The sequence below is a fragment of the Egretta garzetta genome, unplaced genomic scaffold, assembly GCF_000687185.1.
Source record: "Egretta garzetta isolate BGI_Z169 unplaced genomic scaffold, ASM68718v1 scaffold693, whole genome shotgun sequence".
Lineage (NCBI taxonomy): Eukaryota > Metazoa > Chordata > Aves > Pelecaniformes > Ardeidae > Egretta > Egretta garzetta.
In genome coordinates, this window is record NW_009259178.1 from 1073898 (window position 1) to 1098519 (window position 24622).

The 24622-nt window shown below is 41.9% G+C and overlaps 1 protein-coding gene across 1 annotated transcript in view; it reads left to right on the forward strand.

Moving 5' to 3' along the window:
• The first annotated feature begins 881 nt into the window (after window positions 1–881).
• ZNF462 (zinc finger protein 462) overlaps window positions 882–24622 on the forward strand; it is a 49570-nt gene continuing 25829 nt past the window's right edge. The window contains exons 1-6 of the mRNA XM_009635599.2: window positions 882–1107; window positions 1710–7195; window positions 8018–8182; window positions 9957–10060; window positions 13218–13336; window positions 17528–17719. Coding sequence (XP_009633894.1) covers window positions 888–1107; window positions 1710–7195; window positions 8018–8182; window positions 9957–10060; window positions 13218–13336; window positions 17528–17719 — 6286 coding nt within the window. The 5' untranslated portion in view covers window positions 882–887. The remainder of the gene's footprint in view (window positions 1108–1709; window positions 7196–8017; window positions 8183–9956; window positions 10061–13217; window positions 13337–17527; window positions 17720–24622) is intronic.

Genomic DNA, 24622 nt, shown 5'->3' on the forward strand with positions numbered 1-24622 from the left:
CAGGGCTTTTGGGTAAATCAAGGAAGTAATGATGTCTCTTGAGTCTTTGTAACTCCTGTTTCCATTGTACTTTTGCAGTATTACTACTACTGTTGCTGTCCCTCTCTAGCACCAGCCCTCTTCCCCCAGACTGCAAACGCACAAAGGTCATGTCCCCAGAATAGACTAAAATGAAACTGTAAACATTTTAACAAAGACTGGAGGTGCCCTTACAAAGCTTGGTGGAAGGAGGGCAGAGCGAAGCATTCTACCTTGGGTTCTTGGAGCTACGTCTCATCTTGCAGTTTTGTCTAGGTTTTCCACCAACATCAAGGACTGACAGGATGTTGAGAAGAAAGGTAGGTTTCTTCCCATGAAGGCTTTTGATCTATGGTAGTGAAACAGGCAGGACTTGGCAACTTACAGGAAGGTTAGAGTGGGTTTCATAAAGGCAGAAGGCACTGTCTTCTGCGTGTAAATTCCATTGTATGCCTGGGAGTAATGTACTCTTTCTTTAGCATATAGGTTGTGGTCTTTGAACAAGACAAACTTCTGAACAGCAGCCCTATCCTGTGTAATGGAAAAGCCAAGAGGACAAAGTCCGTTGAATCAATAGTTGCCTGTCAGAAAGTTGGCTATTTGTAGTGTCGAGTCAGCAACTTGTGAGCTACTTAGGTAGGACTTTATGTGAATCTGAATTGATGCCTCCACCTATGGTAAGCAAAGGTTGAGTTTTACACCTCATTATTTGCAGAAACTCTGGAAATGACTGAGTCATCATAAGCTTGGTATTACCTATTTTCAGGATTCATTACAATGGCATTGCTGTAAAACGTATCTCTTTCTTCTTCTCTCCTTCCCCTGTTTTTCTTGTAGAATTTTCTAATGTAAAAGATCATCCCTGAACCATGGAGGTCCTGCAGTGTGATGGCTGTGATTTTCGAGCTCCATCTTATGAAGACCTAAAAGCTCACATTCAGGATGTTCATACAGCTTTTCTACAGCCAACTGATGTATCTGAGGAAAGTCCTAACCAGCCAAGGTCTGGTTCCATGAATGCTAGCAACCAGACTGAGGTGGAATTTTCTTCTGTAAAGGATGAATTTACAATTGCAGATGACATAGCAGGTAAATCTCAACTCTAAGATTGATCTCAACTCATAAGATCTCAGCTCTAACCCCTATTTTATGTATGGCTTATTTCAGTGTGTTTTAGTTTCTACTTTTAATGTGATTTTAAAAAAACCCAAACATTATCTTTATTGCTGTGTCAGCAAAGCAGATGTCTAGCTTCATCCACATTGGTTCGGACCACTGGTTTTTCTGTAAATGCAGACATAGAGGATGATTTTCTTCCCCAGCTGCTTTTCATGTATTTCTTTGTATTACTTTTCGGCTTTCAGATTTTCATGGTTGTCCTTCGCTACCATGAAACACCTCCAAATTTTCAACGTTATTAGTGTACTAGCTTTCTTTTTTTCCCCAAGGAGATTATTTTGGAATTTATCTATCCCAAACAGTACACCATGGTTGGATACGTGTGGACAGTATGCATAATGGTAATTTTTCTGACCATTGCCAGATACGTAGATCTCACCAGAAGTAAGTGAGGGAATTCTGATGTGATTATTCAGGATGCGGTTGCATTCTTATGCATAAAGGGTGGGTGAAGAAAAAGCCTCTTTTTTTGATTTTATTTATTTACATATACACCTTAATTCTCATTTTAGGGCAAAATGCAACAAGTCAGATGGGGACTGGAAGTTACTATAGCCAGAGCCAAACTTTCTATGGTCAGCACATGGCTCCAAACCCTAAACCAACCAACAAGTTTTTTCAGTGCAAGTTCTGTGTGCGTTATTTCCGTTCCAAAAACCTCCTCATAGAGCATACACGCAAGGTTCATGGAGCACAGTCTGGGGGGAGCTCAGTGGGGCCACCGACTGCTAGCTCCCTAAGTTACAACATCATGATGCATGAAGGCTTTGGAAAAGTTTTCAGTTGCCAGTTCTGCACCTACAAGTCACCCAGGCGTGCGAGGATTATTAAGCACCAGAAAATGTACCACAAAAGCAACCTGAAAGAGAGTGCAACTCCTGCTGCTGCTGCCACTGCTATGTCTGAATCAACATCTGCTTCTGTGCCAGTGCAGGAACCCTGCAAGGAGCTGCCTGCAGAGGTGGTGGAGCGGAGCATTTTGGAATCCATGGTCAAGCCCCTGACAAAGTCTAGGGGCAACTTTTGCTGTGAATGGTGCAGCTACCAGACACCTCGAAGGGAGCGCTGGTGTGACCACATGATGAAGAAGCACCGCAGCATGGTAAAAATACTGTCAAGCCTCAGGCAGCAGCAAGATGGAACCGGTGCAACTGATGTACAGAGTAAGGGTGCCCAGAATGCCTCTCCAAACTCTAATTACATGTCCATGAATACAACAGGACGAGAGATGTCGAATGCTAATGTCTCAAACTTCAGGAGTTCTATGGGCAATTCCCTTATCAGGCCCAACTCTTCTACATCTTCCAAGTTTTCTTCTGTGTCTTACCCTCAAATGAAGCCTAAGTCACCTCACAACTCGGGCATGGTTAATTTGTCTGACAGATCCCGCTATGGAATTGCTGATATGACGAATTCTTCTGCTGACCTGGAAACAAGCAGTATGCTAAATGACTCCAGCTCAGATGAAGAGCTAAATGAAATGGACAGTGAGAATGGCTTGAACTCCATGGATCACCAGACCTCAGGAATGTCTGCAGAGCAGCTGATGGGATCTGATGGCAACAAACTATTGGAAACAAAGGGGATTCCTTTTAGAAGGTATATGAACAGGTTCCAGTGTCCTTTTTGCCCCTTCCTGACGATGCACCGCCGAAGCATTTCCCGTCACATTGAGAACATCCACCTGTCTGGGAAGACAGCTGTGTACAAGTGTGATGAATGCCCTTTCACCTGCAAGAGTTCATTAAAGCTTGGTGCCCACAAGCAGTGTCACACAGGAACAACATCAGACTGGGACACTATGAACTCTCAGACTGAAAGCATCGCCTCTTCTTTGAATGACAGCACAGTGTCTTACGAGAGTGGAAATATAAATGGCAGGAAGTCAGCTGGGATGATGGAACCAGTGCAGCCACAGCAGCAGCAACAGCAGTCACCCCAGCCCCATTCGCAACATCCATACAAGTGCACAATGTGCAACTATTCCACCACAACTTTGAAAGGCCTCAGAGTTCATCAGCAGCACAAGCATTCATTCTGTGACAACTTGCCAAAATACGATGGACCACCATCGAACACACCACAAGAGAGCGAGGCAGATGCTCACCCCTCTGCCAGCACAGTGAAGAAGAGCCAAACTTCCATCCTCGGGCTCTCTTCTAAAAATAACTTTGTTGCGAAGGCCCCTCGGAAGGTGTCAAATGATTTCCCTTTAGATCTCTCTCCAGTGAAAAAGAGAACTAGAATTGATGAAATAGCAAGCAACCTGCAGAGTAAAATCAACCAAAACAAACAGCAAGAAGATGCTGTGATTAATGTAGAGGATGACGAGGAAGAAGAGGAGGACAATGAGGTGGAGATAGAAGTGGAGTTAGACAGAGAAGAAGAGCAAGCAGAACCAATGATAGAGGTTTCCAGTTCTTACGCACCCCAGCAAATGTGGGGCAGAGAGGCTAATGACTCGCAGAAGGAGACAAACTTCAGAAGCATGCAGCATGACTACAATTCCACCAATGGAGCAGAGATTGAGCTCACTTTATCAGAAGATGAGGAAGACTATTACTCTTCTGTCAGCATGAAGGACCATCAGAGCCCTAACGCCTCTGTTCTGGGAAGCCAGTCAAACATGTATGGTACTGATCAGAACAACGAGAATTCAGAGTTCAGTGACTCTGGCAGGCTTTACTATTGTAAACACTGTGATTTCAGCAACAAATCAGCCAGGAGCGTTAGCACCCACTACCAGCGAATGCATCCCTATATTAAATTCAGCTTTCGGTATATCCTGGATCCCAATGATCACAGCGCAGTGTACCGCTGTCTTGAGTGCTACATTGACTACACAAACTTTGAAGACCTGCAGCAGCATTATGGAGAGCATCACCCTGAAGCTATGAATGTACTGAACTTTGATCATTCTGATCTGATCTACCGCTGCCGCTTCTGCTCTTATACAAGCCCAAATGTTAGAAGCCTGATGCCACATTACCAAAGAATGCATCCCACAGTGAAAATTAACAATGCAATGATATTTTCAAGCTATGTTGTTGAGCAGCAAGAAGGGCTGAACACAGAGTCTCAGACACTGAGAGAGATCTTGAATTCTGCTCCAAAAACTATGGCAACCTCCACCCCCGTGGCTCGTGGGGCTGGTGTGCCAGCTGGTTTTAACAAAAGTGCCGCCAAGAGTTTTAGTCCTGAATGTGAAAATCAGAAGGAACCTTCAGTCAATACTGTGGTTGTTTATGACTGTGACGTGTGTTCATTTGCAAGCCCTAACATGCATTCGGTTCTGGTGCATTACCAGAAAAAGCACCCTGAAGAAAAAGCATCATATTTCAGAATTCAGAAGACCATGCGTGTAGTCTCTGTTGACAGGGGCTCTGCCCTGGCTCAGATGTCTTTTGAGTTGGGGACGCCTGTCTCCCCAAAATTGTCCAACTTGGCTTCTCAACCTCCACCTCCCCCACCACCACCCCCAGACCTCGCAACTGAACTCTACTATTGCAAACACTGTTCATACAGCAACCGCTCAGTTGTGGGAGTACTTGTCCACTACCAGAAAAGGCACCCAGAGATAAAGGTCACTGCCAAATATATCAGACAGGCACCCCCCACCGCAGCGATGATGAGGGCTGGTGAGTTGCCACCTGGTATTCAGAGGCCACCAGTGTCAATGCAGCAGTTGAGCCGGGGTGGATCTGAGACCTCTGTGAATCCTCCCGAGAATGAAATGTTCTTCTGCCAACACTGTGATTATGGAAATCGGACCGTGAAAGGCGTGCTCATTCATTATCAAAAGAAGCATCGTGACTTCAAAGCTAACGCAGATGTGATTAGGCAGCATACAGCCACCATTAGAAGCCTTTGCGATCGCAGCCAGAAGAAATCGACTGGCAGCATGCCTGCTCACACCTCCAGCACCGAACGGGACAAGTCAAAGCTGAGAGCCCTCAAATGCAGACAGTGTAGCTACACATCACCTTACTTCTATGCGTTGAGGAAGCATATTAAGAAAGACCACCCAAATCTGAAGGCCACGGTCACATCCATTCTGAGGTGGGCATTTTTGGATGGCTTGATAGAAGCTGGTTATCACTGTGAATGGTGCATTTATTCACACACAGAGCCAAGTGGTTTGCTTGTGCATTATCAGAGGAGGCATCCTGAGCATTATGTTGACTATACATACATGGCAACTAAACTCTGGGCAGGTCCCGATCCTTCCCCTCCTGCCCTAGTTATGCCGACTGAGATAAAAACCTATAAATGCAGAGACTGCATTTTTGAAGCATCTTCCATTTGGGATATTACTAATCACTACCAAGCATTTCACCCTTGGGCCATGAATGGAGATGAATCTGTGTTGTTAGATATCATTAAGGAGAAAGATGCTGCTGAGAAATCCATCCCGCAGCCTGATGAAGCTGGGGCCAGGATGGATTCTGAAGACCAGATAACAACATCACAGATGGATCAGGATGCAGAGTGTGCAGAGGATCCTAGCCTTTCCCAGGAAAAAACTGTCCAGCTGGCTTCTGCAAACCCTGCCATCTCTTCCACTCCGTATCAGTGTACAGTTTGCCAGTCTGAGTACAACAACTTGCATGGCCTTCTGACACATTATGGCAAAAAGCATCCTGGCATGAAAGTGAAAGCTGCAGACTTTGCTCAGGATATAGACATTAACCCAGGGGCTGTATATAAGTGCAGACATTGCCCATACATTAATACACGTATTCATGGTGTTCTCACACACTACCAGAAACGGCACCCATCAGTAAAGGTCACTGCTGAAGACTTTGTGCATGATGTGGAGCAGTCAAACGATATTGCTCAGAATGATGTGGAAGAGACAAGCAGGATTTTCAAGCAAGGCTATGGTGCTTATCGGTGCAAACTCTGCCCTTACACCCATGGAACACTTGAAAAGCTGAAAATTCACTATGAGAAATACCACAACCAACCTGAATTTGATGTTTTTGCCCAGTCACCACCAAAGGTGTCTGCCTCAGTGGAGCCAGACATGGTGACTGAAATCAAGGCTTCCCCAGAAATTGCTGCTGAGGATGTTGGAGAAGTCTCTATGCCTGCACCCCATTTTTCCAGTTCTCATTTAGTGTCTCACACAGTTTTCCGGTGTCAGCTCTGCAAATACTTCTGCTCCACCCGGAAGGGGATAGCTAGGCACTACCGCATCAAACATAACAACGTCCGGGCACAGCCAGAGGGCAAGAACAACCTCTTCAAATGTGCTTTGTGTTCCTACACCAACCCTATCCGCAAAGGGCTTGCGGCACACTACCAGAAGAGACATGACATTGATGCTTACTACACTCACTGCTTAGCAGCCTCCAGGACGGTAAGCGACAAACCTAATAAAGTGATCATTCCATCTCCTCCCAAGGATGACACTCCTCAGTTAAGTGAGGAGCTGAGGAGGGCTGTGGAGAAGAAGAAATGCTCACTTTGTTCCTTCCAGTCTTTCAGCAAAAAGGGGATTGTGTCCCACTACATGAAGCGTCACCCTGGTGTTTTCCCTAAGAAACAGCATGCGAGCAAGCTGGGGGGTTACTTCACTGCTGTGTATGCCGATGAGCATGAAAAGCCAGCTCCAGCTGAGGAGAGGAATGACTTTGAAAAGCCTGAGGTGGAGACTGAGGCTCAGGAAATTGAGTGGCTTCCCTTCAGGTGCATAAAATGTTTCAAGCTGTCCTTCAGCACAGCAGAGCTGCTGTGCATGCATTACACTGACCACCACAGCAAGGATTTGAAGAGGGACTTCACCATACTGGGAAGTGGCACCCGCTCTCAGAACCCTGTCTACCAGTGCAAGCACTGTGATATGAAACTGCATAGCACGGCAGAGCTGACTGCACACTTGAATGGTCACAACGAGGAATTCCAGAAGCGTGCCAAACGTCAGGAGAGGAGGAAGCAGCTTTTGAGCAAGCAGAAATATGCAGATGGTGCTTTTGCAGATTTCAAACAAGAGAGGGTAAGGATTTGTATGTTCTCTTTGACAGCCAAATGACCACAGGCTAATGAATGACTCAGCGTGCCAGTGAGCTCCATAAGTCAATTACACGTTCTGCTTTAATTTTCTCATCCATCCTCCAAATCTCCCTAGGTTCTGTAGAAAGCCCTGCTTCTTCCTGCCACTTCCTTCAAGATTTTATTTTCTTTCCTTCCTCCCACCCTTCTGGAAGGCCAAGTATCTGACAGTTACTTGTTCTTTCATGGCAAGGCTGCCATGCACTTTGTTTCAGATTCTTTACAAGATGTCCCATCCCCCCTTTCAGTGTACCTCTGAATAACGCATCAGTTTACTTCTGAACCTTCTCGCTCTCTCAGTACTTCATCTGATTAACGACTCGATATTAACATGACATGAATCCATCTGGTGACTGAAGCTTTGGGGAAGTGCCTCATGAGGAGAAAACCAAATTATGCCCCTTTTCTTGCCCACTAACCCCCTCTCTTCTGCTTCAACTTGAAATATACTTGCTATGGAAAAGCTCCACATAGCTGTTGGGGAAGTCCTTGGTGTCATGGAGGAGCACAGTTTCAGGCCAAACTGAATGGGCTTCTAGACGACCATTGTTATGCAGAAACTGAAGGCTTCTTGTGCACTGGTATGTCTTGTCCACTTATTCTGGATGTGTTCATACACATCAACAAAAATTGACCTTGCATTTCTGCAAAACAGGATATGCGGACATCAAGCGTAGTTTGCCTTCTGGTGTAAAATCTGGTCTGTGTTCCTAAAAATGAGGTAACAAAGCATACTTCAGTGATTTATGCTTGTGTACTCAAACAGGCTTTTGGACACTTGGAAGATGTTTCAAAACTTAAGGAGAGGAAGGTGGTTGGCTACAAATGCAAGTTCTGCGTGGAAGTCCATCCAACGCTTCGAGCCATCTGTAATCACCTCCGCAAGCATGTCCAGTATGGGAATGTCTCTTCTGTGTCAGCTACAGTAAAGGTAAGAATTTTTAAAAGGTGACTGAGATGACTGCGACTTCTTGCATTGTTTAAAATAAAGGCCTTGTTGAAAACCTGTGGAGGGCTTTTGTGAAGTTGAATGGGTTTTGAACTGGGTATTCTAGTTCAGCATGATGTTTTAATCTAACACTAAGTTTCTGAAGTGCATTTGATTTATTTTAAGATGTTTTAACTTTTTTCCACTCTTGATCCAGGGGCACGAAGACTATTTAATTCTCATTTCTTCTCAGCCACAAAGGAGTTGATGTCGTTGATGACCGAAAGACTTGGTTTATGAACAGGAGGCTTTCTCTCAGCTATTCTGGGCTACTTTTCTGCTTAATTAAACCCTAAAAGAGCTGCTTGGTTTTTTGGGTTTTTTTTTTTTTTTTTTTGGAAGAACAGAAAGTATGCACGTGCAAATGTGCGAAGTTGCTTGTGGTACACCTTTCCATGTGAAATTTGCACATTGGCTCCAAACAAAACATTCAATGGCCAGCTGAGCCAGTGGTCCCATTCAGGTGATTAGGTGTAAATGTGTTGTTCCTTTCTCTGGGTGAAAGGCAATGCCTTCTAGGACATCTCCAAGGATAGGCCGTGCTCCACAAAACAATTTCCAGGGTATCGGCAGGGGTAGCGGAAGTGCAAGAAGGCTGTGGGAGCTAGCTGTGTTTGTGCTGCAAGTGAGCTCTTGGCAAAGACTGCTATTGCCTGACTAAGGGTGCTCCTGTGACATCGTCTGCTTGTTGTGAGGAAGCAGAGTCCTTCATAGCCTAACTCGTGCTACCTGAGAGAGCTTTCGTTGCCCTACCACTGGCCTTCCTTTACCTTACCTGGTACTACTGACAGATTCAGATGCCCTCCTAGCAGACCATTTCCTCCTCTTCTTGCTTCTCAAGCTTACATAGGGTCAGTGCTTTCTTTTGAGTAAATAGAAATTTTGCAGCAGGAAACAAAAGCTGAAATCCATGGCCAAAAGGATGTGATGGAAATACTCCTACAGGTTATTAAAGTTATTTACAAATGCATGCTCTAGTTAGAAAAGGGAAAGGAAAGGGAAGTTAGGAAAGGGAATTAAAAAAGACTTCTGTTTGCTTTCTAATTTTAAAGAGGATTCTAGGGTCTTAGAGTACCAGCTTCTTTCTTTTGAATTTGACACCAATAGACAAAGTCTATTGTAGACTAGACTACTGTATTAGTCTGCAGAGTAGCTCCACTGCAAGCTAGAGCAAAATAAATTAAAATGGACTTGCTCTATACCTTACTAAGGTTTATCTGATCAAGTTTAGAAGATTCATATCAAGACTATTGAAAGACAGTTGATTTGGTTTCTTGTCTTTTTGCATTTTCTGACATAAATTTGATCAAGGAGTGAGATTCTTTTTTTACATATGCATGTGTATATATAATAGATATAATTACATTTTTCCCTCCCAAGAGTAGGCCCTCTTTTTTCAGAAAGTCATTGATGTAGAGTCTATGTAGGGATATATTTAGAAAAATAACGCAGTGGCAAACCTAGGCATTATGATGAACACATGGGAAAGACTGAGGGGGAGAAGGGAGAGAGAATTGATGGCTTTGGGGGGGTATGTGTTTTTTAGCAGGAAGCTGAAGATTCTTCAAACACAACTTTGATGGAGGGTTGTGAGGGAGCCAAAGACCCTGGCATTGTGGAATTTACAGAAGCTGAATCTGGAGCATCCTTGGAAGATGAAACGAGGCCTGGGGGCTACCACTGCAGCCAGTGTGACCGGGTTTTGATGTCTATGCAGGGTCTGCGATCTCACGAGAGGAGTCACTTGGCTCTGGCCATGTTTACCCGGGAAGACAAGTACAGCTGCCAGTATTGCTCCTTTGTCTCTGCTTTCAGGCACAAGTAAGTTGTGGGTTTTATTTTTATTTTCAAAAGAAGCAAAAAATAGCACTACTGTTTTCTAGGTTGACATTGAAGAAGAGCACACTCAACTTGATCTTGAGCAACACTTTTCTCAGCATTTAGGTATTTTCTATGCTGCAAAATCTTTGGCCATTATGAGTGGCTAGTTATAAAAGGTCTCATCTTTATATCTTCTTGAATTTATTCAAGCCATTTTTTTTTTGCGTGTAGGGGAAAAGCATGTAAGCAAAAGAATAAGACTTCTTTCTGTAGGCAAACAGTGAAGCCTACCACTTATACAACCTTGTCAAATGCACGAGACTTAACAAGCCAAGAAGAAGAGAGAAAAGTATTTCCTTTCTTAATCTTTCATATGTAAGGAGCTTCTGCTGCATATAACTACCTTGTTTATAATTACTACAACTCTTTGATGATTGAGTTTTCATTTCTAATGTTCAATAACTGCCATAAATTTACCTTAAAATTAGATTTTTTTTCTTACTTATGGTATGCAATTTCAGTCTAAAAGTACTTCCAAGTTCACACCGGTGTGGTATACTAGTGACTCCCTCAGCCTGTTTCCTTATCTGATGTAGCATATGAAAAATACATAGACATCATTAATAGTCATGTTTCTTATGATCTCTTTCCTTAAGGTTGACTTTGCCTTAAGCTGGGTGTTCTTAAAATTATTTTAATCATAATTATATATATATGGCATGCCCTCAAAAAATGGGCTTTGTGGGATATTTTCCACTGGCATCTTGGACTGACTCACAGGTACATGCTTTCTCTAATTTCTGGGGATAGAGCTGCTTATTTACCATTTTAACTACAGAAGAGAGAGCCAGGTGCTCATTAGAGCTAGGCATTCATAGCACTGTCAGTAGCACTCTTGAATTTGGTGAAGATGTCACTGGTTTGCAATCAAATGCATGTGGGAGAGAAAGCGTGATAAAATGCATTTTTAACTCCTTAATATTAAAAAAAAAAATTTCTGCTAGTGTCACAGCCTTGCAAATTGATGCCATAGTTTGGTCTGCCTTGTTGCAAAGGTCCATAGGATTGAGAAGCCAACAGTAAGAAAGAGACTGGGGGAAGGATGGGTATTACTGGGTGTATCCCACCCCGCCTTGGCAAGGCTGACGGGGGGGGACACCCCTACCTCACATAGCTTACAGAACCTGCTGTTTGCCTAGTAAACTGGTTTGCTTCCAAAATCAGACTTGTGTTGAGTTTGGTCTCTAATCACGCTGTTTCCTACCTAGGAAGCAAATAAGTTGTGTCCTACATGTAGAAGGATGGGGTAAGTCAGAAAGTGGTGGAGGGCAGGGAAGAACTCTAGAGGTATGACCTAACGTGATACTAGGTGTTGTTGCTGATGCTGAAGTCGTCTGCTTCATCTTTTATTTTTGTTTCTGATGCCATTACTCTCTTAAGAGATAAAGTCTATGAAAGAAACTACACCAAATGTTTAAACAGCTCACTTTCTCCCAAATCAGAAGAATTTTGCTGGCAAAGTACGTGGTTGTGAATATAATTTTAATTATTGCTATGTAGAATACCTTAAGGTATTTTTAATTATTGCTGTGTAGAATACCTTACGGTATATATTTAGAATAGCTTCATATGTATTATATACATTTTTGGCAGTCTATAATTGTTAAGTAAACTCATTTCCTGTGAGCTATTCAAGATGACTTTTGTTCTATGAAGTATTCACTGCAAGTGTTCAATGTCTTACTCATTTAGGAGACTTTTTTCCCATTTCTCTGGAAAAGCTGTACATTTTATCTTGCCATGAACTCCAGCCCGGATTTCTATTAAATTGTATTTGTATGAAGTGGCCCTGAGAGGAGACACAAGTTCATTTTTTATTTTTTTGCTGTCATCAGATCTTTGAATACACAGACTTCAGTGTTAGCGCTCATAAACAGGGACTTTCTGGCTCAAGCTCTTGTCATTGTGGGACTAAAGATCCCGTGACAATCTTGTGTAGTGTGAGAGGGCTGGAACAACTGCCACTTGATCTACATGTTGATACTCAGTAAAAAAAGAACAGGACAATTAAGGAAAAATAAAAGGAAATATGTTAAAATACATCTAGAATTAAGGTGGCAGGTGGGGAGTAGTTTTGGGAAATTGGCACTCCTCCAGTGTGCTGTATCTGCCCTGTTGTTGTTCCATCACCGTGCATAAGATGACTCAAACTAAGACTAGATCACAAAGCATGAATGTGTCCAAAGAAGAGGCTGTACTGCAAATGTTTATAACCCGAGCTGAAACTACCTGCCTGGCATCTGGAGACTGTGAATTCATGGCTGTCAGCCACAGTGTAGGAGCTGCAGAGCACTGCAGGACTCACTCAGATAGAATGAATATGATCTTCTGTTAGAAAACGTGGAAAACATCCTCTTTTCCCTTCCAAACTTCACTGAGCTGTTACAAGAAAATGGGGAGAGAGAGCAGGTGCTGATCACCCCCCTAGTATTCAGGCTGTCAATACCTTCCAGTTTCTCTGAAGAAGGTAGAGGCTGGTCTTGCCACCCCTTCTCTTGTTGAGCTTTATGCAGAATCTCCCACACTGTTACTTTTCAAACTCTGCTGCCTTTTAATCCTGGAACTCATCAACTGCAGCCTGCTGGCACCCTCCCCAGAGCAGGATCTCTAATCTGCTTTTGCTGCTGTAACCAAAAGAAGGCTTCCTCAGTAAAGCTGGTCAAAAATACTTCCTCCCCCCTCCCGCCCTTCATCAACAGGACAAAAGGGGGCATATTTTCACAAAAATATTTGCCAGGAGAAAAACTCTGTTACGATAATTTTACTGTTCTTGTCTGTTTCTTGTTTCTTCAACTGATCCTTTAAGACTGGATCAGGTGTAATTTAATTCATATTAATCTTGCCCTGTAAGTTTATTTAAGTGGCTTGCTTTCTGCATAACAGAATTGGTGTCAGCTCTGCTCCTTTTCCTCAGATTAGATTGTACTTTATTCTGTAAGAAGATCCACTGAATTTTAAGAGCGAATATGAGAAAGAATAGTTGAGCCTGGTCTGCCTCTTATTTATCATTGCTGTTAAGTGTTTTGCTTTGCATCTGAAGGAATAATTGAAATTATTTACTCTTCCATGTTTCCCTTTCTGTCTTTCTTTTTTCAAGTCTGGATCGTCATATGCAGACCCATCATGGACACCATAAGCCGTTCCGTTGCAAGCTGTGCCCGTTCAAGTCCTCCTATAATAGCCGCCTGAAAACCCATATACTCAAGGCTCATGCTGGTAAGTTTTCTCTCTCAGCTTTGCAGTGCAGCAGCTGAAATGGCCCGTGTATTCTTGTTGCTGATCAGAGATGCTGGTTTGAACCACGTGTTTTGTCACCAAATTTGGGTAAGATTTTCAAAGGCCTGTCAGGATTGGCCAGCTTTTATACCTGCTGGAGTAAGTGGGAGTTTGGATAATGTTTTTGGAAGGGCAAGAATTTAAAACAGTGATGAGTACTTCAATGACTTCCTCCTTTTCTTCTATTTTCTTTTATACAAATGATTTCTTTTTCTTATTATTCCTGCTTGTTTCCAAGAGAATTTAATCAATCCGCTTATACCATTGGTGTCTTAAGAGACTGGTAGTGAGCTTCACTCCGCTACATTTATATTTATGTTTGTGCTTTAGGTGACTCTAGGAAAAGGACTGTGGATTGCACCTTGGTTTTGGTAGAGTCTTACGCTGGCTTCCATGTTAAAACCAAACCCTGCAAACTTTGGGAGTCAGGTCTGCATGCAGCAGACTGAGCATGCCACGATTCCATTATCGTACATGGAAACTTGTCTTGCAAATCTCTGTATTGCAGTATGGAATCCATACAAGCAAGCAAACAGACATGCTTCTGATGAACAAAAATGGGGAAGGTGATGTATCATATAGGACAGGTCACCTCAAAGTGTTGCACCTTTGATTATTGAAAAGTGCAAGATTCAGAATTTCCTTATCTTTATTCCTTGGCCCTAGACTCTTGGCACTGTCAGACATCATGCATTGAAAGGTTGTCAGAAGATTAGAGTGAAAGACCACTGGCTCCACTAGTTACAGTTGCATCTTTGTGGTTAAAAGGACAAAAAAAAGTCAGCCCTCAAACCACAGTCCAAACATGCACTCTGATGCAAATAACAGAAGATTGACCAATGTAAAAAACTGCAAACCAGCCCAATTGTTAAAAACTTGCAAGTAGAAACTCCTGAAACAGATGACAAAAGTGCTGGAAGTATGTTTGTCTTTTTATTATTGATTTATGCTATGTCATATCTCAAGTTGGGGTGGAGGAGGAAGATGGGACAATGGGAAGAAAAGGCAGGAGGAATTTATAGCTGTCTGCTGATTTAAAAAAAAAAAAAAAGTAATTGTCACCATTCATCCAAAACCACTTTTCATCTACAAAAATGTAGAAGAGATTGATGGTCACTTGTACTGCTTTTCCTGTATTGATTGTGGATTTCACAGAACTTGTGCCAGGACCCTTTTCTGTACTTGGATGGGTATTGTGGATTAGCTTAACTTTTGTGAACCTCCTCTTGTATGGGACAATGGCATTCTGTCCCTTCTAGGAAATCCAACTGTATGCAGCAGTTCCAGTTTACAGAGTCCCACATCCTGTATGGAGGTGACATGTTTCTTTATCTTTGCCAACCATAAAATAATATTTTCTTTATGCTGTTGTACAGTTGGGCTACTTTGTGTTACCTTGTTTGAACCTGCCAGATTTTTAGAGCCAAAGTTAGCATGCAATTAATACTTACCTCACACTCCTCTTCATGTAAGTCATTGATTTATTTATTATGAATTCATGCTTTTGAACTTGATTAGTGGACACTCCTTGAAGGACCATGTCTTGCATCATACAAGAACGATGGTTGCCTAGATAGTGCTTGCACAATGACTTGTGTAATAGGGTTTCCAAAGGCTGTTTCTGTCTCCATCCATTTCTACCAAATTACTATTTGCATCGCAGAACAATTGCTTGTATGTTTTTCAGTAAGACTTAGCTTTATGTTTTGAGTCAATCCTTCAGAAATATATACTACTGAATAAAAATGCTATGAAGACTTTTTCTTAGACTCCCCAGTTTTTCAGTTACAGTGGTTCTCTGAACCTCTCTTTAGTTACCATTTTTTAATCTCTTGTCATTCAACTCATCATCAGTTTATTTAGAACTGGAAACTTCAATCCCCCTGAATTTTTCTGAAGTCCTCTGGGGATCTTTAAAATTCAGTAAAGTCCTGAATCCTGAAGTCTTTTACTCAGTCTGCCTCTCTCCCTCATTTTCTGGGGATGGGTCAAAATTCAGTGGACTATGAAATGCATTCTTGACATACAGCTGGTACCAGTCAGTAAGTGCCATCTCCTTTAGCATGGAGCAGAACAGTTTGCGGTATCCCTAAATGGGCTGTCTGTTGTTTTCATCTGAACTTTTTCACCTGTTCTTTTTTTTGTTTGTTTATATTTTTTGAGGGGCCTTTATTAGCATTTTCTAGAATCCTTCCTTCATTAATAATGACACTGGATGCATTGGGTGCACAAGTGGATGATTGTAAGACAGAGTATTGGCCCCACTCAGTTTCTATGTTATTTGGAACATAATACTTTGAGTACATATTGGGTGTTGAGACCGGCTATATAAATGTTTAGATATTTTTATGTGTATTAATATAATAATTTTATGAAATGCAAAACTAGCAGTCAAAAAAGTGCAGAAGGCTTCTGTGAAGCCAAACTGCAGCCCTCCTTCTGCAATCAAACACATCCTTTCATGCTACTGTCAACCTGAACTGTTATGGCTAAATAGTGGGTATATTTATTACTTGTGTCTAGACTGCCTAATATGTAATCGTCCTCTTTTTGCTTTAATGTCTTGTGGTGCTTTTAAGTCAAGATTTGGTTGGTGCCTACTGTCATCCAGGAATCTCTTACACTGACAAACCATGAAGGTCTATATCTGTATCTCACTGGTATCTTACACCTTGGGAGTTTCTTTTGTCCTTGTATTATCATGTTCCAATGAGCACCCTGTTGTATGTGCTATACAAAAAATGTTTTCTCTGTGTTTGTAAAAAGGTAATATATAACTGGTATAATACACAGGTGAAGAATGCCATTTGAAAAAACATGTGGGACAATTTCTTGTTTCACCATTTCAGACTCTTAAGTGATCTGTTCTTTTTCAGATACACCGAAAGAGGCTTTTTATGAGTTTGTATTTTGTCCCCATGATTAGCACAGTTTTTCTGGAAGAGAGGGGCGGGAGTTATTTTTTATGTAGGATGGTTGCTAATCTTTTCAGGTGTACTTACTCTGACTTGCTGCAATATGTGTGTTCTCGCATTCTCTTTTGGTTCACTTATTTCTGATGTTGGGAACAGTGCTGTTGGAGAACCCTGTTTGCTAAATTTGTTGAGAGATGGAAAACATGTTCTGCTTCGTTCATTACCAGAACCCTTGTTCTTCTGTTACTTTTCATGAATATTTCACTCCTATATTAGTTTTGGCACTTTATGTACAACTCGTATGTGGCCAGTGTTACTCTTGTACATGGAAGTGGCACTTCCAAAACAATAACTTGGCACCTGTATAATATCACATTGTTTGTGTTGGGACAGTTTCACTTTGTGTTCCAGTTGCCTCCATGCTTAATGCAAAACAAATCTTGTCTCAGGATTTGTTTCCCCTTGTTTGCTGTCTCTGTGGCTCAGAATGTATTAAAAATTAAATTCACTATTGTTCATTGCTTCTGTTCTTTCTCTTCTTTTTAGTGCTTTTTCATAACACTTTCACATAGCCTTGCAGATATGCACTGTTCTTGGTATTGCCATGTTCACTTCTTGTAGTAAACCAACCTTGACTTGGTTATGAGTTCTATGAAGATAACTCCTGCTTAATGCCAGGTTTTTCATAAGGCAAATGCGACCTTCCCCAAATGTAAATTCCACCCTCACCGCCCCTTTTGTTTTTTGGAGGGACCTTTGTTAGCATTTTGTAGTGTCCTTCTTGCTTCATTAATAATGATGCTGGATGTGCTGCATGCAGAAATAGATGACTTCACCCTCTCTAGTTGCTGTGCTCCCAAAGAAATTTGGAAGTGCTGTAGTTTAGTGACTCCATTTTCATCCCAGAGTCTGTTTTCTTCTCATACCATGCAACACAGGCATGCTAAGAGTCTGGTCTCTGTTTTTTGGCATCGGTCACTTTACAAGGATCTGCAGTTGTCAGAAAGTGATACTTTGGTCCAAAGCAGGTGTCTGTCTATACCCACAGACTCCAGACTGCTCCAACAGGGAGACACGCATAGCTTGTTCTCTTTGGGATCAGTCTTTTGCTGAAGAGTCCATGGGAATTTTACTGCCAAGTTCAGTAAGAGAAGTATGGGGGCCCCATTTTGTTTCTTTTGTGAGCTGATGACTTGCCTGTATTTCGCTCACCCAGGTGAACATGCCTACAAATGTTCCTCCTGCTCATTTTCCACCATGACAATCAGCCAGCTGAAAGAGCACTCCTTGAAAGTGCATGGGAAAGCACTGACACTACCAAGACCCCGCATTGTCAACCTTGCAGCCTCACACGCCCACCACACCTCCAAGAACCACACTCATGCTGAAGAAGTGGAGGACTCTAATGGTAAGAGGTGCCTCAGAGCAAGAATTTAATTGTCTAAGGTGCCACTTAATATTTTTATTACAAAAATTTACACCAGGCAGCTTGCCCAAAAAGCAGCTTCATTTGATCATTAAGAAAAACCAGAAGTTGCATCAAATACAAGAGTAAACATGGTGTTGTAGGAAGTGACCTGCTGTAGAACCTCACCAGTTCATACTCCATTAATTTGTCCTGTCACCACTTGACTTTGGAATATGTCAGTGCTGGCTTTACTTCTTAGCAGAGATTTAAATTGTAGAAAATTTTCAAAGGCAGAGCTTCTATTGATAGCCTGCAGGAAAGGGATCATCTAATTCCATCCATGCTCCTGAAAAACACCCCTTTATCTTGTTAGCAGAGCACTTCAGTGAAACCACATGATTAAGCTTAAAATGTGAACCTGTAATGATAGTAAAAGTAATTATTCTTCTTGTCCTTGCTACAGAGGACACCAGAAGTACCTTCAGATATTAAGCGGCATCTGCAGGAAGGAGAATCTTGAGAACCGTTTTCTTTTCTGTGCTTTCTTTGAAAGCTGTTAATCCCCTTGTGCTTGAGGAATATGCAGAAGACACCTGTATAGCAGCAGAGGAAAGGACACTGTTAGGAGAGAAAATGCAGACTCATAGAAGAGGTGGTGTGTGGCATCACAGCAAGTGTAAAGGCTTTTTAAGTGATAGCTTATGAGGCATGTTTTGGGTGTCACTTCTTACCAATTAAGAAAAGAGCTCGTCTTTGGGAAAACTTAATTCCTGAATGAGTTTCATTGACGTGGGAGGAGAATATAGGTGACTATAAATAAAAGGTGACTATAAAAATCTGCAGATGTTCAAGGAACTGGGGTGGATGGAAGGCGTATTAGAAGAGGGAGAAAAAATAGCCGTTTTTCCAGAAGATTGAGAGGTACCTAGGGTTTTGTGGTTGCTGTTTAGCTCGGGTTACTGGTGAACTACTGATGGGAGTTAAGTATTAGCAGTAATCATTTTGTAGCAGTTTTGGTCTCCCATCTTCCCTTCTTTCCTTTCTCACCAGAAAAAAGTGTGAAATGAGAAAGAGTGAAAGGTAAGAAATTAAGTTCAGAAAATGGCATCAAGGCATTTAAAGAAAAAAGTTAACAGCATAAAAATACTTTATTGAAGAAAAAGAGAGACTTGAATAATATTTTTGTGGTTCAGCAAGTCAATGCTGGGTTCAGAATCAGAATCTTACCAAAATATTTTGACCAGCTGCTGTCAGACTACCTTTTGTCAGAGGGTTGTCTGGAACAGTGCAGTGAAGACTTAATAATTGAGCTTTTGGTTTTGCTAATGCTAGCTTAAACTAATCCAATAAGCAGAGTACATCTTATGATGTATTCTGATATTTTTCTATTGCTTTTTAAAAAAAATGTTGCATTACCAACTAAGAAGTGGAGAATAACTTTCAGTGCCTGTCATAGCCTTTCCTATGTGTTAACATCTTTTGGTAGCAATGGTGTGTTGAGAGATACAGAGAGACAGTATTTGAATTTGGGAAGGATGGTTCATTTACTCCTTTTTTTGCTTATCCCAGGATCTCAAAGTCATGATTAGTGAAGTTAAAATTGGAGTGCAGCTCTCTGTAGAAGGTAATTTTACAGCCTGTATGAACTCTTCCTAAAAATACATAAAATGATGACTGTTAACAAAAGCATTTATGAGGTTGACGATGTTACCTAGATCTGTATTGCAGCCTGAAACCAAGGCAGAATTTGTCCCAATTAGCTTGATCATCTTTAAACAGGGTTAATGGTTAAGTCACTTTGACAATAATAGAAGCCACCCACCTGGGAGCTAGTCAGATGGGTACAGGTATTATAATAATCATGTTAAGATTTTCAGCATTGCTTGAGAAAGGGATAACCTGTTTTAAGTAATTTTTTTACATTAGGAAGTTGGCTTCAGATCAAGTTAATGATGGCTGCCCTTATGACATCATTTATTTTGGGGTTTTGGAAGGGAATAAATCAATTTTTCTGTGGCTTAGGTCTGCAAGTTGCAAGTGATATGTAGGACTAGATAAAAGACTGGTCCCAGTAATAGGAAATGCAGGTCTGTGTGACAGGCACTATTATGTCCAGCTGGAGCCAATATTAAATGGGACTCACATAGTGTAGTGTAGTTGGATTTTGTCTGCGTTAGCGTGTAAAAATACCCTGCAATGCAGGCTGTGATCAAGTTAATTCACTAGGGATGCAAAATTGAATTAGGGCTGGGGTGAAAGGCATACAAAAGGTTGCCTCACATTTTATGAACTTGTTTTGTAGGTTGGTAGGTACGCAGCAGGATAGTGTAATTGAAATGGTTGCAGAAAGGGTCTGTTCTTATCTGTGGAGGAATATTGTGGTTGGAATAGGAAATAGAGCAGGATGACTTGGGGGGATTTGAGGAGCCAGCAGAACTCATCTTGCCAATTGTCGAGCCCTGTAAAAATGGAGAAGAGGGAAAAGGGTACTGAATTGTAATAGCAGAGTGCATGTCTGAATAGAACTGTTCTGGGACAACAGCCCAGTGGAACTTCTGCTGATGCTTTTTTTTTCCCCTGCAAAAATTGTTCCCTGAGGGGCCTTTCTGAAGCATTTCTTTGTTCCCTTAGATCAATCCATTCATTAAAAGATGTGAAAATATTTAAATTTCTGTGACTCATCTCTTTTAGTTCTGTGTTGGTAGCAGCAAGCATATCTGAAATGTTCAATAGTATATCCTGTGGATGTTTGGGGTGCTTGATAAACTTTTTGTGGAAGTGAAGTTAAAGTTGAGTAGGTGCTGAACACTTTAGGTAGGCCCATCTCTGGCAACTACATTGTCATTGACAAGCCTAGCAACCACTTACATGCTTGTATGCCTCTCTCAGGGCAGTAGTGTGAGAAGGTGATTGTGTCAGTCTCCGTGAGCCAGCAGAGAAGGCCTTCTTACAGAGACATCACTCGTAGATGCTGCTTTTTGCACCCTACCTCTCTTCGTGTGTTGGGGTGATGTTATGATATGTAAGGAACCTGTTTTCATTGTATCCTAATCTAACTAGAGGTAAAGCACTCGTTTTGGGGGTGTGTGTGTTTTTCTTACAAACAGCCACAGAAAAACGGCAATGTGCAACTCCAGTGCCCAATGCATAGGGGCATTGATTGGTTTGAGGTGTCCAGCTCGTGTTGAAATAATAAGGTTGTCACTGTGGCAAAATGTTCTTTTGCTTTCCTGATAGTTTACAGGTATTCTTCCTCTTGCAAGAAAGAAATGGTGGTGTTTGACTATTTATTTGCAATTGTGTGCTTGGCTTTTTTGGTTGCTTGTATTTACTTACTTATTTGCCCTTTACACTGGCATGTGGCTCAACACTTTGGAGAACTTATACAGTAAAAATTCAGTGTAAATTGAAATATTACAAACTGCTAGGATGATTGGGTGAATCCGCTAACAAGATCTGTTCCTGTGTTCTTTCACAGTCTTTGTGAGAATCACAACTTATATTCATGTTAATCTCTGCCCAGAAGGGTTGTATGGATTTATTGATGATACTGTCATCCTACGGGGCAGTATGTGTTCACAGGTAAGGGTTTCCAGTGTTGCACTGTGCAGGGTCAGCTCTGTTCCTGTTGACTTCAGTGCAAGGCAATGGAATCCCGCAATCTGCATTGTCAAGGCATAACATTAGAACACTACCATCTCCTTCAGTAAGGAAGAGCTGGAAACAAGACAGACGCCAGAAATATGTGTGACTGGACACTACTAAACAGGAATAGGAACAATAGCAACAGGCATTCTTTGCAAAGTGATCATCTAAGGAGAAAGCACATGCCAACAGGAGCTGCTTGTGTAAGCACTGGTGTTAATGCATGTTTGCTTGTATTCAAGGGCTGTGGAGGTGGTGGACTGCCTTCCTCTTATAAACTGGAGAAATCCATGAGTGCAACCTATTGTCATAAAGCCTGTAAAGCAGAATGACTCAAGGGATTGATAAATGGTTTCGTGTTATGACTTCACACCTCAGCAAAAGCTTTTTGTGAGCATGTGAAAAATACTCGCCCTAAATTTCCCTGACTAGTACTACTGCTTTTTTGAGCAGCTCTTTATTTTGTGAGAATAACCCTTTTGGCCTAACTGTGTTGTAGAGCAAAGAACTACTCTTTATTCATATGGCACATTTGAAGCCTCATAAATTTGTTTGTATTGTGACTGTGTGCAGTAATTCAAAAGAACATTTTTTTTTTAATTTTACTGATTAAGAATATTATATTGTCAAAATAAAGCAGTAAAGTGCAAGTGATAGACTTGGATGTGGCTTCTCATGTGTTCTCAGTCATGTTGCTGTTGAACAAGATCATTCCTTTTTAGTAGTAACCAGTTCTTGAAATGTAGAAAGCAGCACGCTTTGTGCCCTTGAAGCTCAATAATTATGATTTTCACTGTTGTGCAAACCAAATGAGATTTATCACTAATACCAGCACACAATCACAAAACACATGCAGGGTCAGAATTAGAAGGTATTTTGAGTTTCCCAGTACACGGTATGTCAACATCTTCATTAAATTTAATTACTTGCAGCAGCAAGTGTGTTGAAAACTACTAAGTGAAACACCCAGTGCACCGTTCCAGCTCTTTCTGAACTTTAGCCTTTGCCAGTGGAAAAGAACTTTGCCTCATCTAGAGACTGAAATATAAATACATCTGCTTGCTTTGCCAGAGATAGGCTGGGTAGAAAATTGCTTGACTGAGTTCTGTTTCTGGGACTGTTGTTTAAGAACTGTAAATCCTTTCCCATTTCTGTACACTTTTTCAGAGTGCATAATGCATAATCAGGATGTGTGTCTTCTATGCTGCTTGACACATTAAATCCTGAGGGGTGCAGAGGGCCTTTAGCAGGTTTGCTAAAGCAATTTCATGTACTACCAGAATGAGAGGGGAACAGGAGGCAAGGAGCCTTTTCAACAAAATTCTCTCAGCTGGTGCCAATGAGGCAGGATGGTTACAGTGATCCAGTCAGCCCTAGAGCCACACATCTCCCTCTTCCTTCCACCTTTCAGAAGAGAGGGAAGCTTTCCATATGCTCAGACATACTACCCTTGATTTTTAATTTTTTTTTAATGCATACCGTAGTTTGTGGCTGACTTGTTTATTTCTACTCATGTGCACTGTTTCTAGTTTTCTAACTTCCTGATCAGGACAGAAAGCTCCTAAGACCATCCTTTTCACCTTTGGTGCTTTTTCTCTCATTGTTGCTACTGTGCCTTAGTGTTTTATGGCTGCTGCTGTTCGGGGAAGGCCACAATGGTCAGAGTCCTCACAGCCTGGAAAACTTGTGCTGGAGCAGAATAGCCTTTTCTTTGTATTTAGTTAGGGTTTTGCTTTTTTTTTTTCCCCAGGGGGAGGGGTTTGGACACCACTCTTTTGAAGTTTGAGACCCTTTTATTTGACTGTTGTTTGACTGGGGAGGCAGAGAGCCAGTAGTGACTATTGGGCAAATTCAGGCAAAGCTTCAGTACCTAATTGCTTTAATTGCAAGGTGAGTTGGAAGGATAGCATCCATGTTCAGGATCCAAGATGGTGATCTGCATATTGCAGAACGGAGGGTGCCTCTGCTTTTGTAGTTACAGTCAGGCTGCAAAGAGCTGTCTACTTGTTCTGCCTGTTTCCCTGCTTTTGTGCCTCATAGGAGTGATGCTGCATGCTCACTTCGAAGTATCAGATTAACCTTTCTTCCTTGCAGGCTGCTTTTTTTTCCTCAGACGTGTTCCTTCTTTCTCTAACCTAGAGCAAGTTTCTGCTTTCCCCTCAGATCTGGCCTATCTTTTCTTCCCAGAGGTGCTGCCAGTGGCCAAGCTGCCTGCCAGTGCTTGTTAAAACTCTCTGGTACTTGTTAGTGTGTCTTACTTCTTGTGGTCAGCATTAAACTAATTATCAGATGTTGGATCAGATGGGAACTTTTCTCCTGCATCAGATTGGCAGGGACTGGTGGAATAAGTGCAGGGCTTGTTCACTTCCAAGTTCACTGAACAAACTCCTCACTGTTTCAAGGACCTAGGACACTGGGGATGACCTTGTTCTCTGCAGCTCTCTTCCACTGGTGTATAGTTGTTTGGCTTTTGGCCTTTTCCTACAGCGTGTTGAGGACAGTTTTGTGGCTAGTGGAACAGAGGGAGATGTTTATTCTGTCATTGGCTGTGCTCAGGGGGTTGTCAGCTTGCTGTTCATTGTGCTCTCTTCTGGTCCTGAGCTTTTTGTGCTTAAACTGAATGGGTAAAGGCAAAATTGAGATTCAACAGGATGGAGACAGGAACTCATGCAGCTGGGAGAAGGCTGCTGTCAGTCTTTGTATGGATTTGGCCAGCCTGCTGCGATGGGATTGATGTGATATTGGAAGACTTGCCTAGGGTAGAGAGAAGACGGAGTAAGTTGTCTGGGTGGATCAAATAATAAATGAAAGAAGAAACATCTTCTGGATTCCTTCTGGGCAGACAGAAATGACCTGATGGTACCCACGGGGGAAACAAAAAAGTGTATCTAGACTCCTGTTGGGTTTTTTCCCTGAGGATTTTGCTTTCTTTTGGCTCCAATTTTTATGTTCAGGATAGGAGATGAAGTGGTAGGTGATGCTTTCTTAACTGTCACATACTACTGTCCCTGGAATTTGTGATCACTATATAGAACAAAAAGGATGCTATTGCTGTGAAGGGGTGAGTGGTATGACTTGACCAATGCTGTTGCAAGAGAGCATTTCTGCAGGCTATCGTTCCCATGTGTTAGTAGCCGTCTTGTGTGAGCTAACTGATATTCTCTCTGTCCCCTGAGACTCTAGTTACTTTCTATTGATCTAAAACCTGCTAGAGGGATTTGGTGCTTGATGGAGAGGTAAAACTCCTTTGGTCATTTT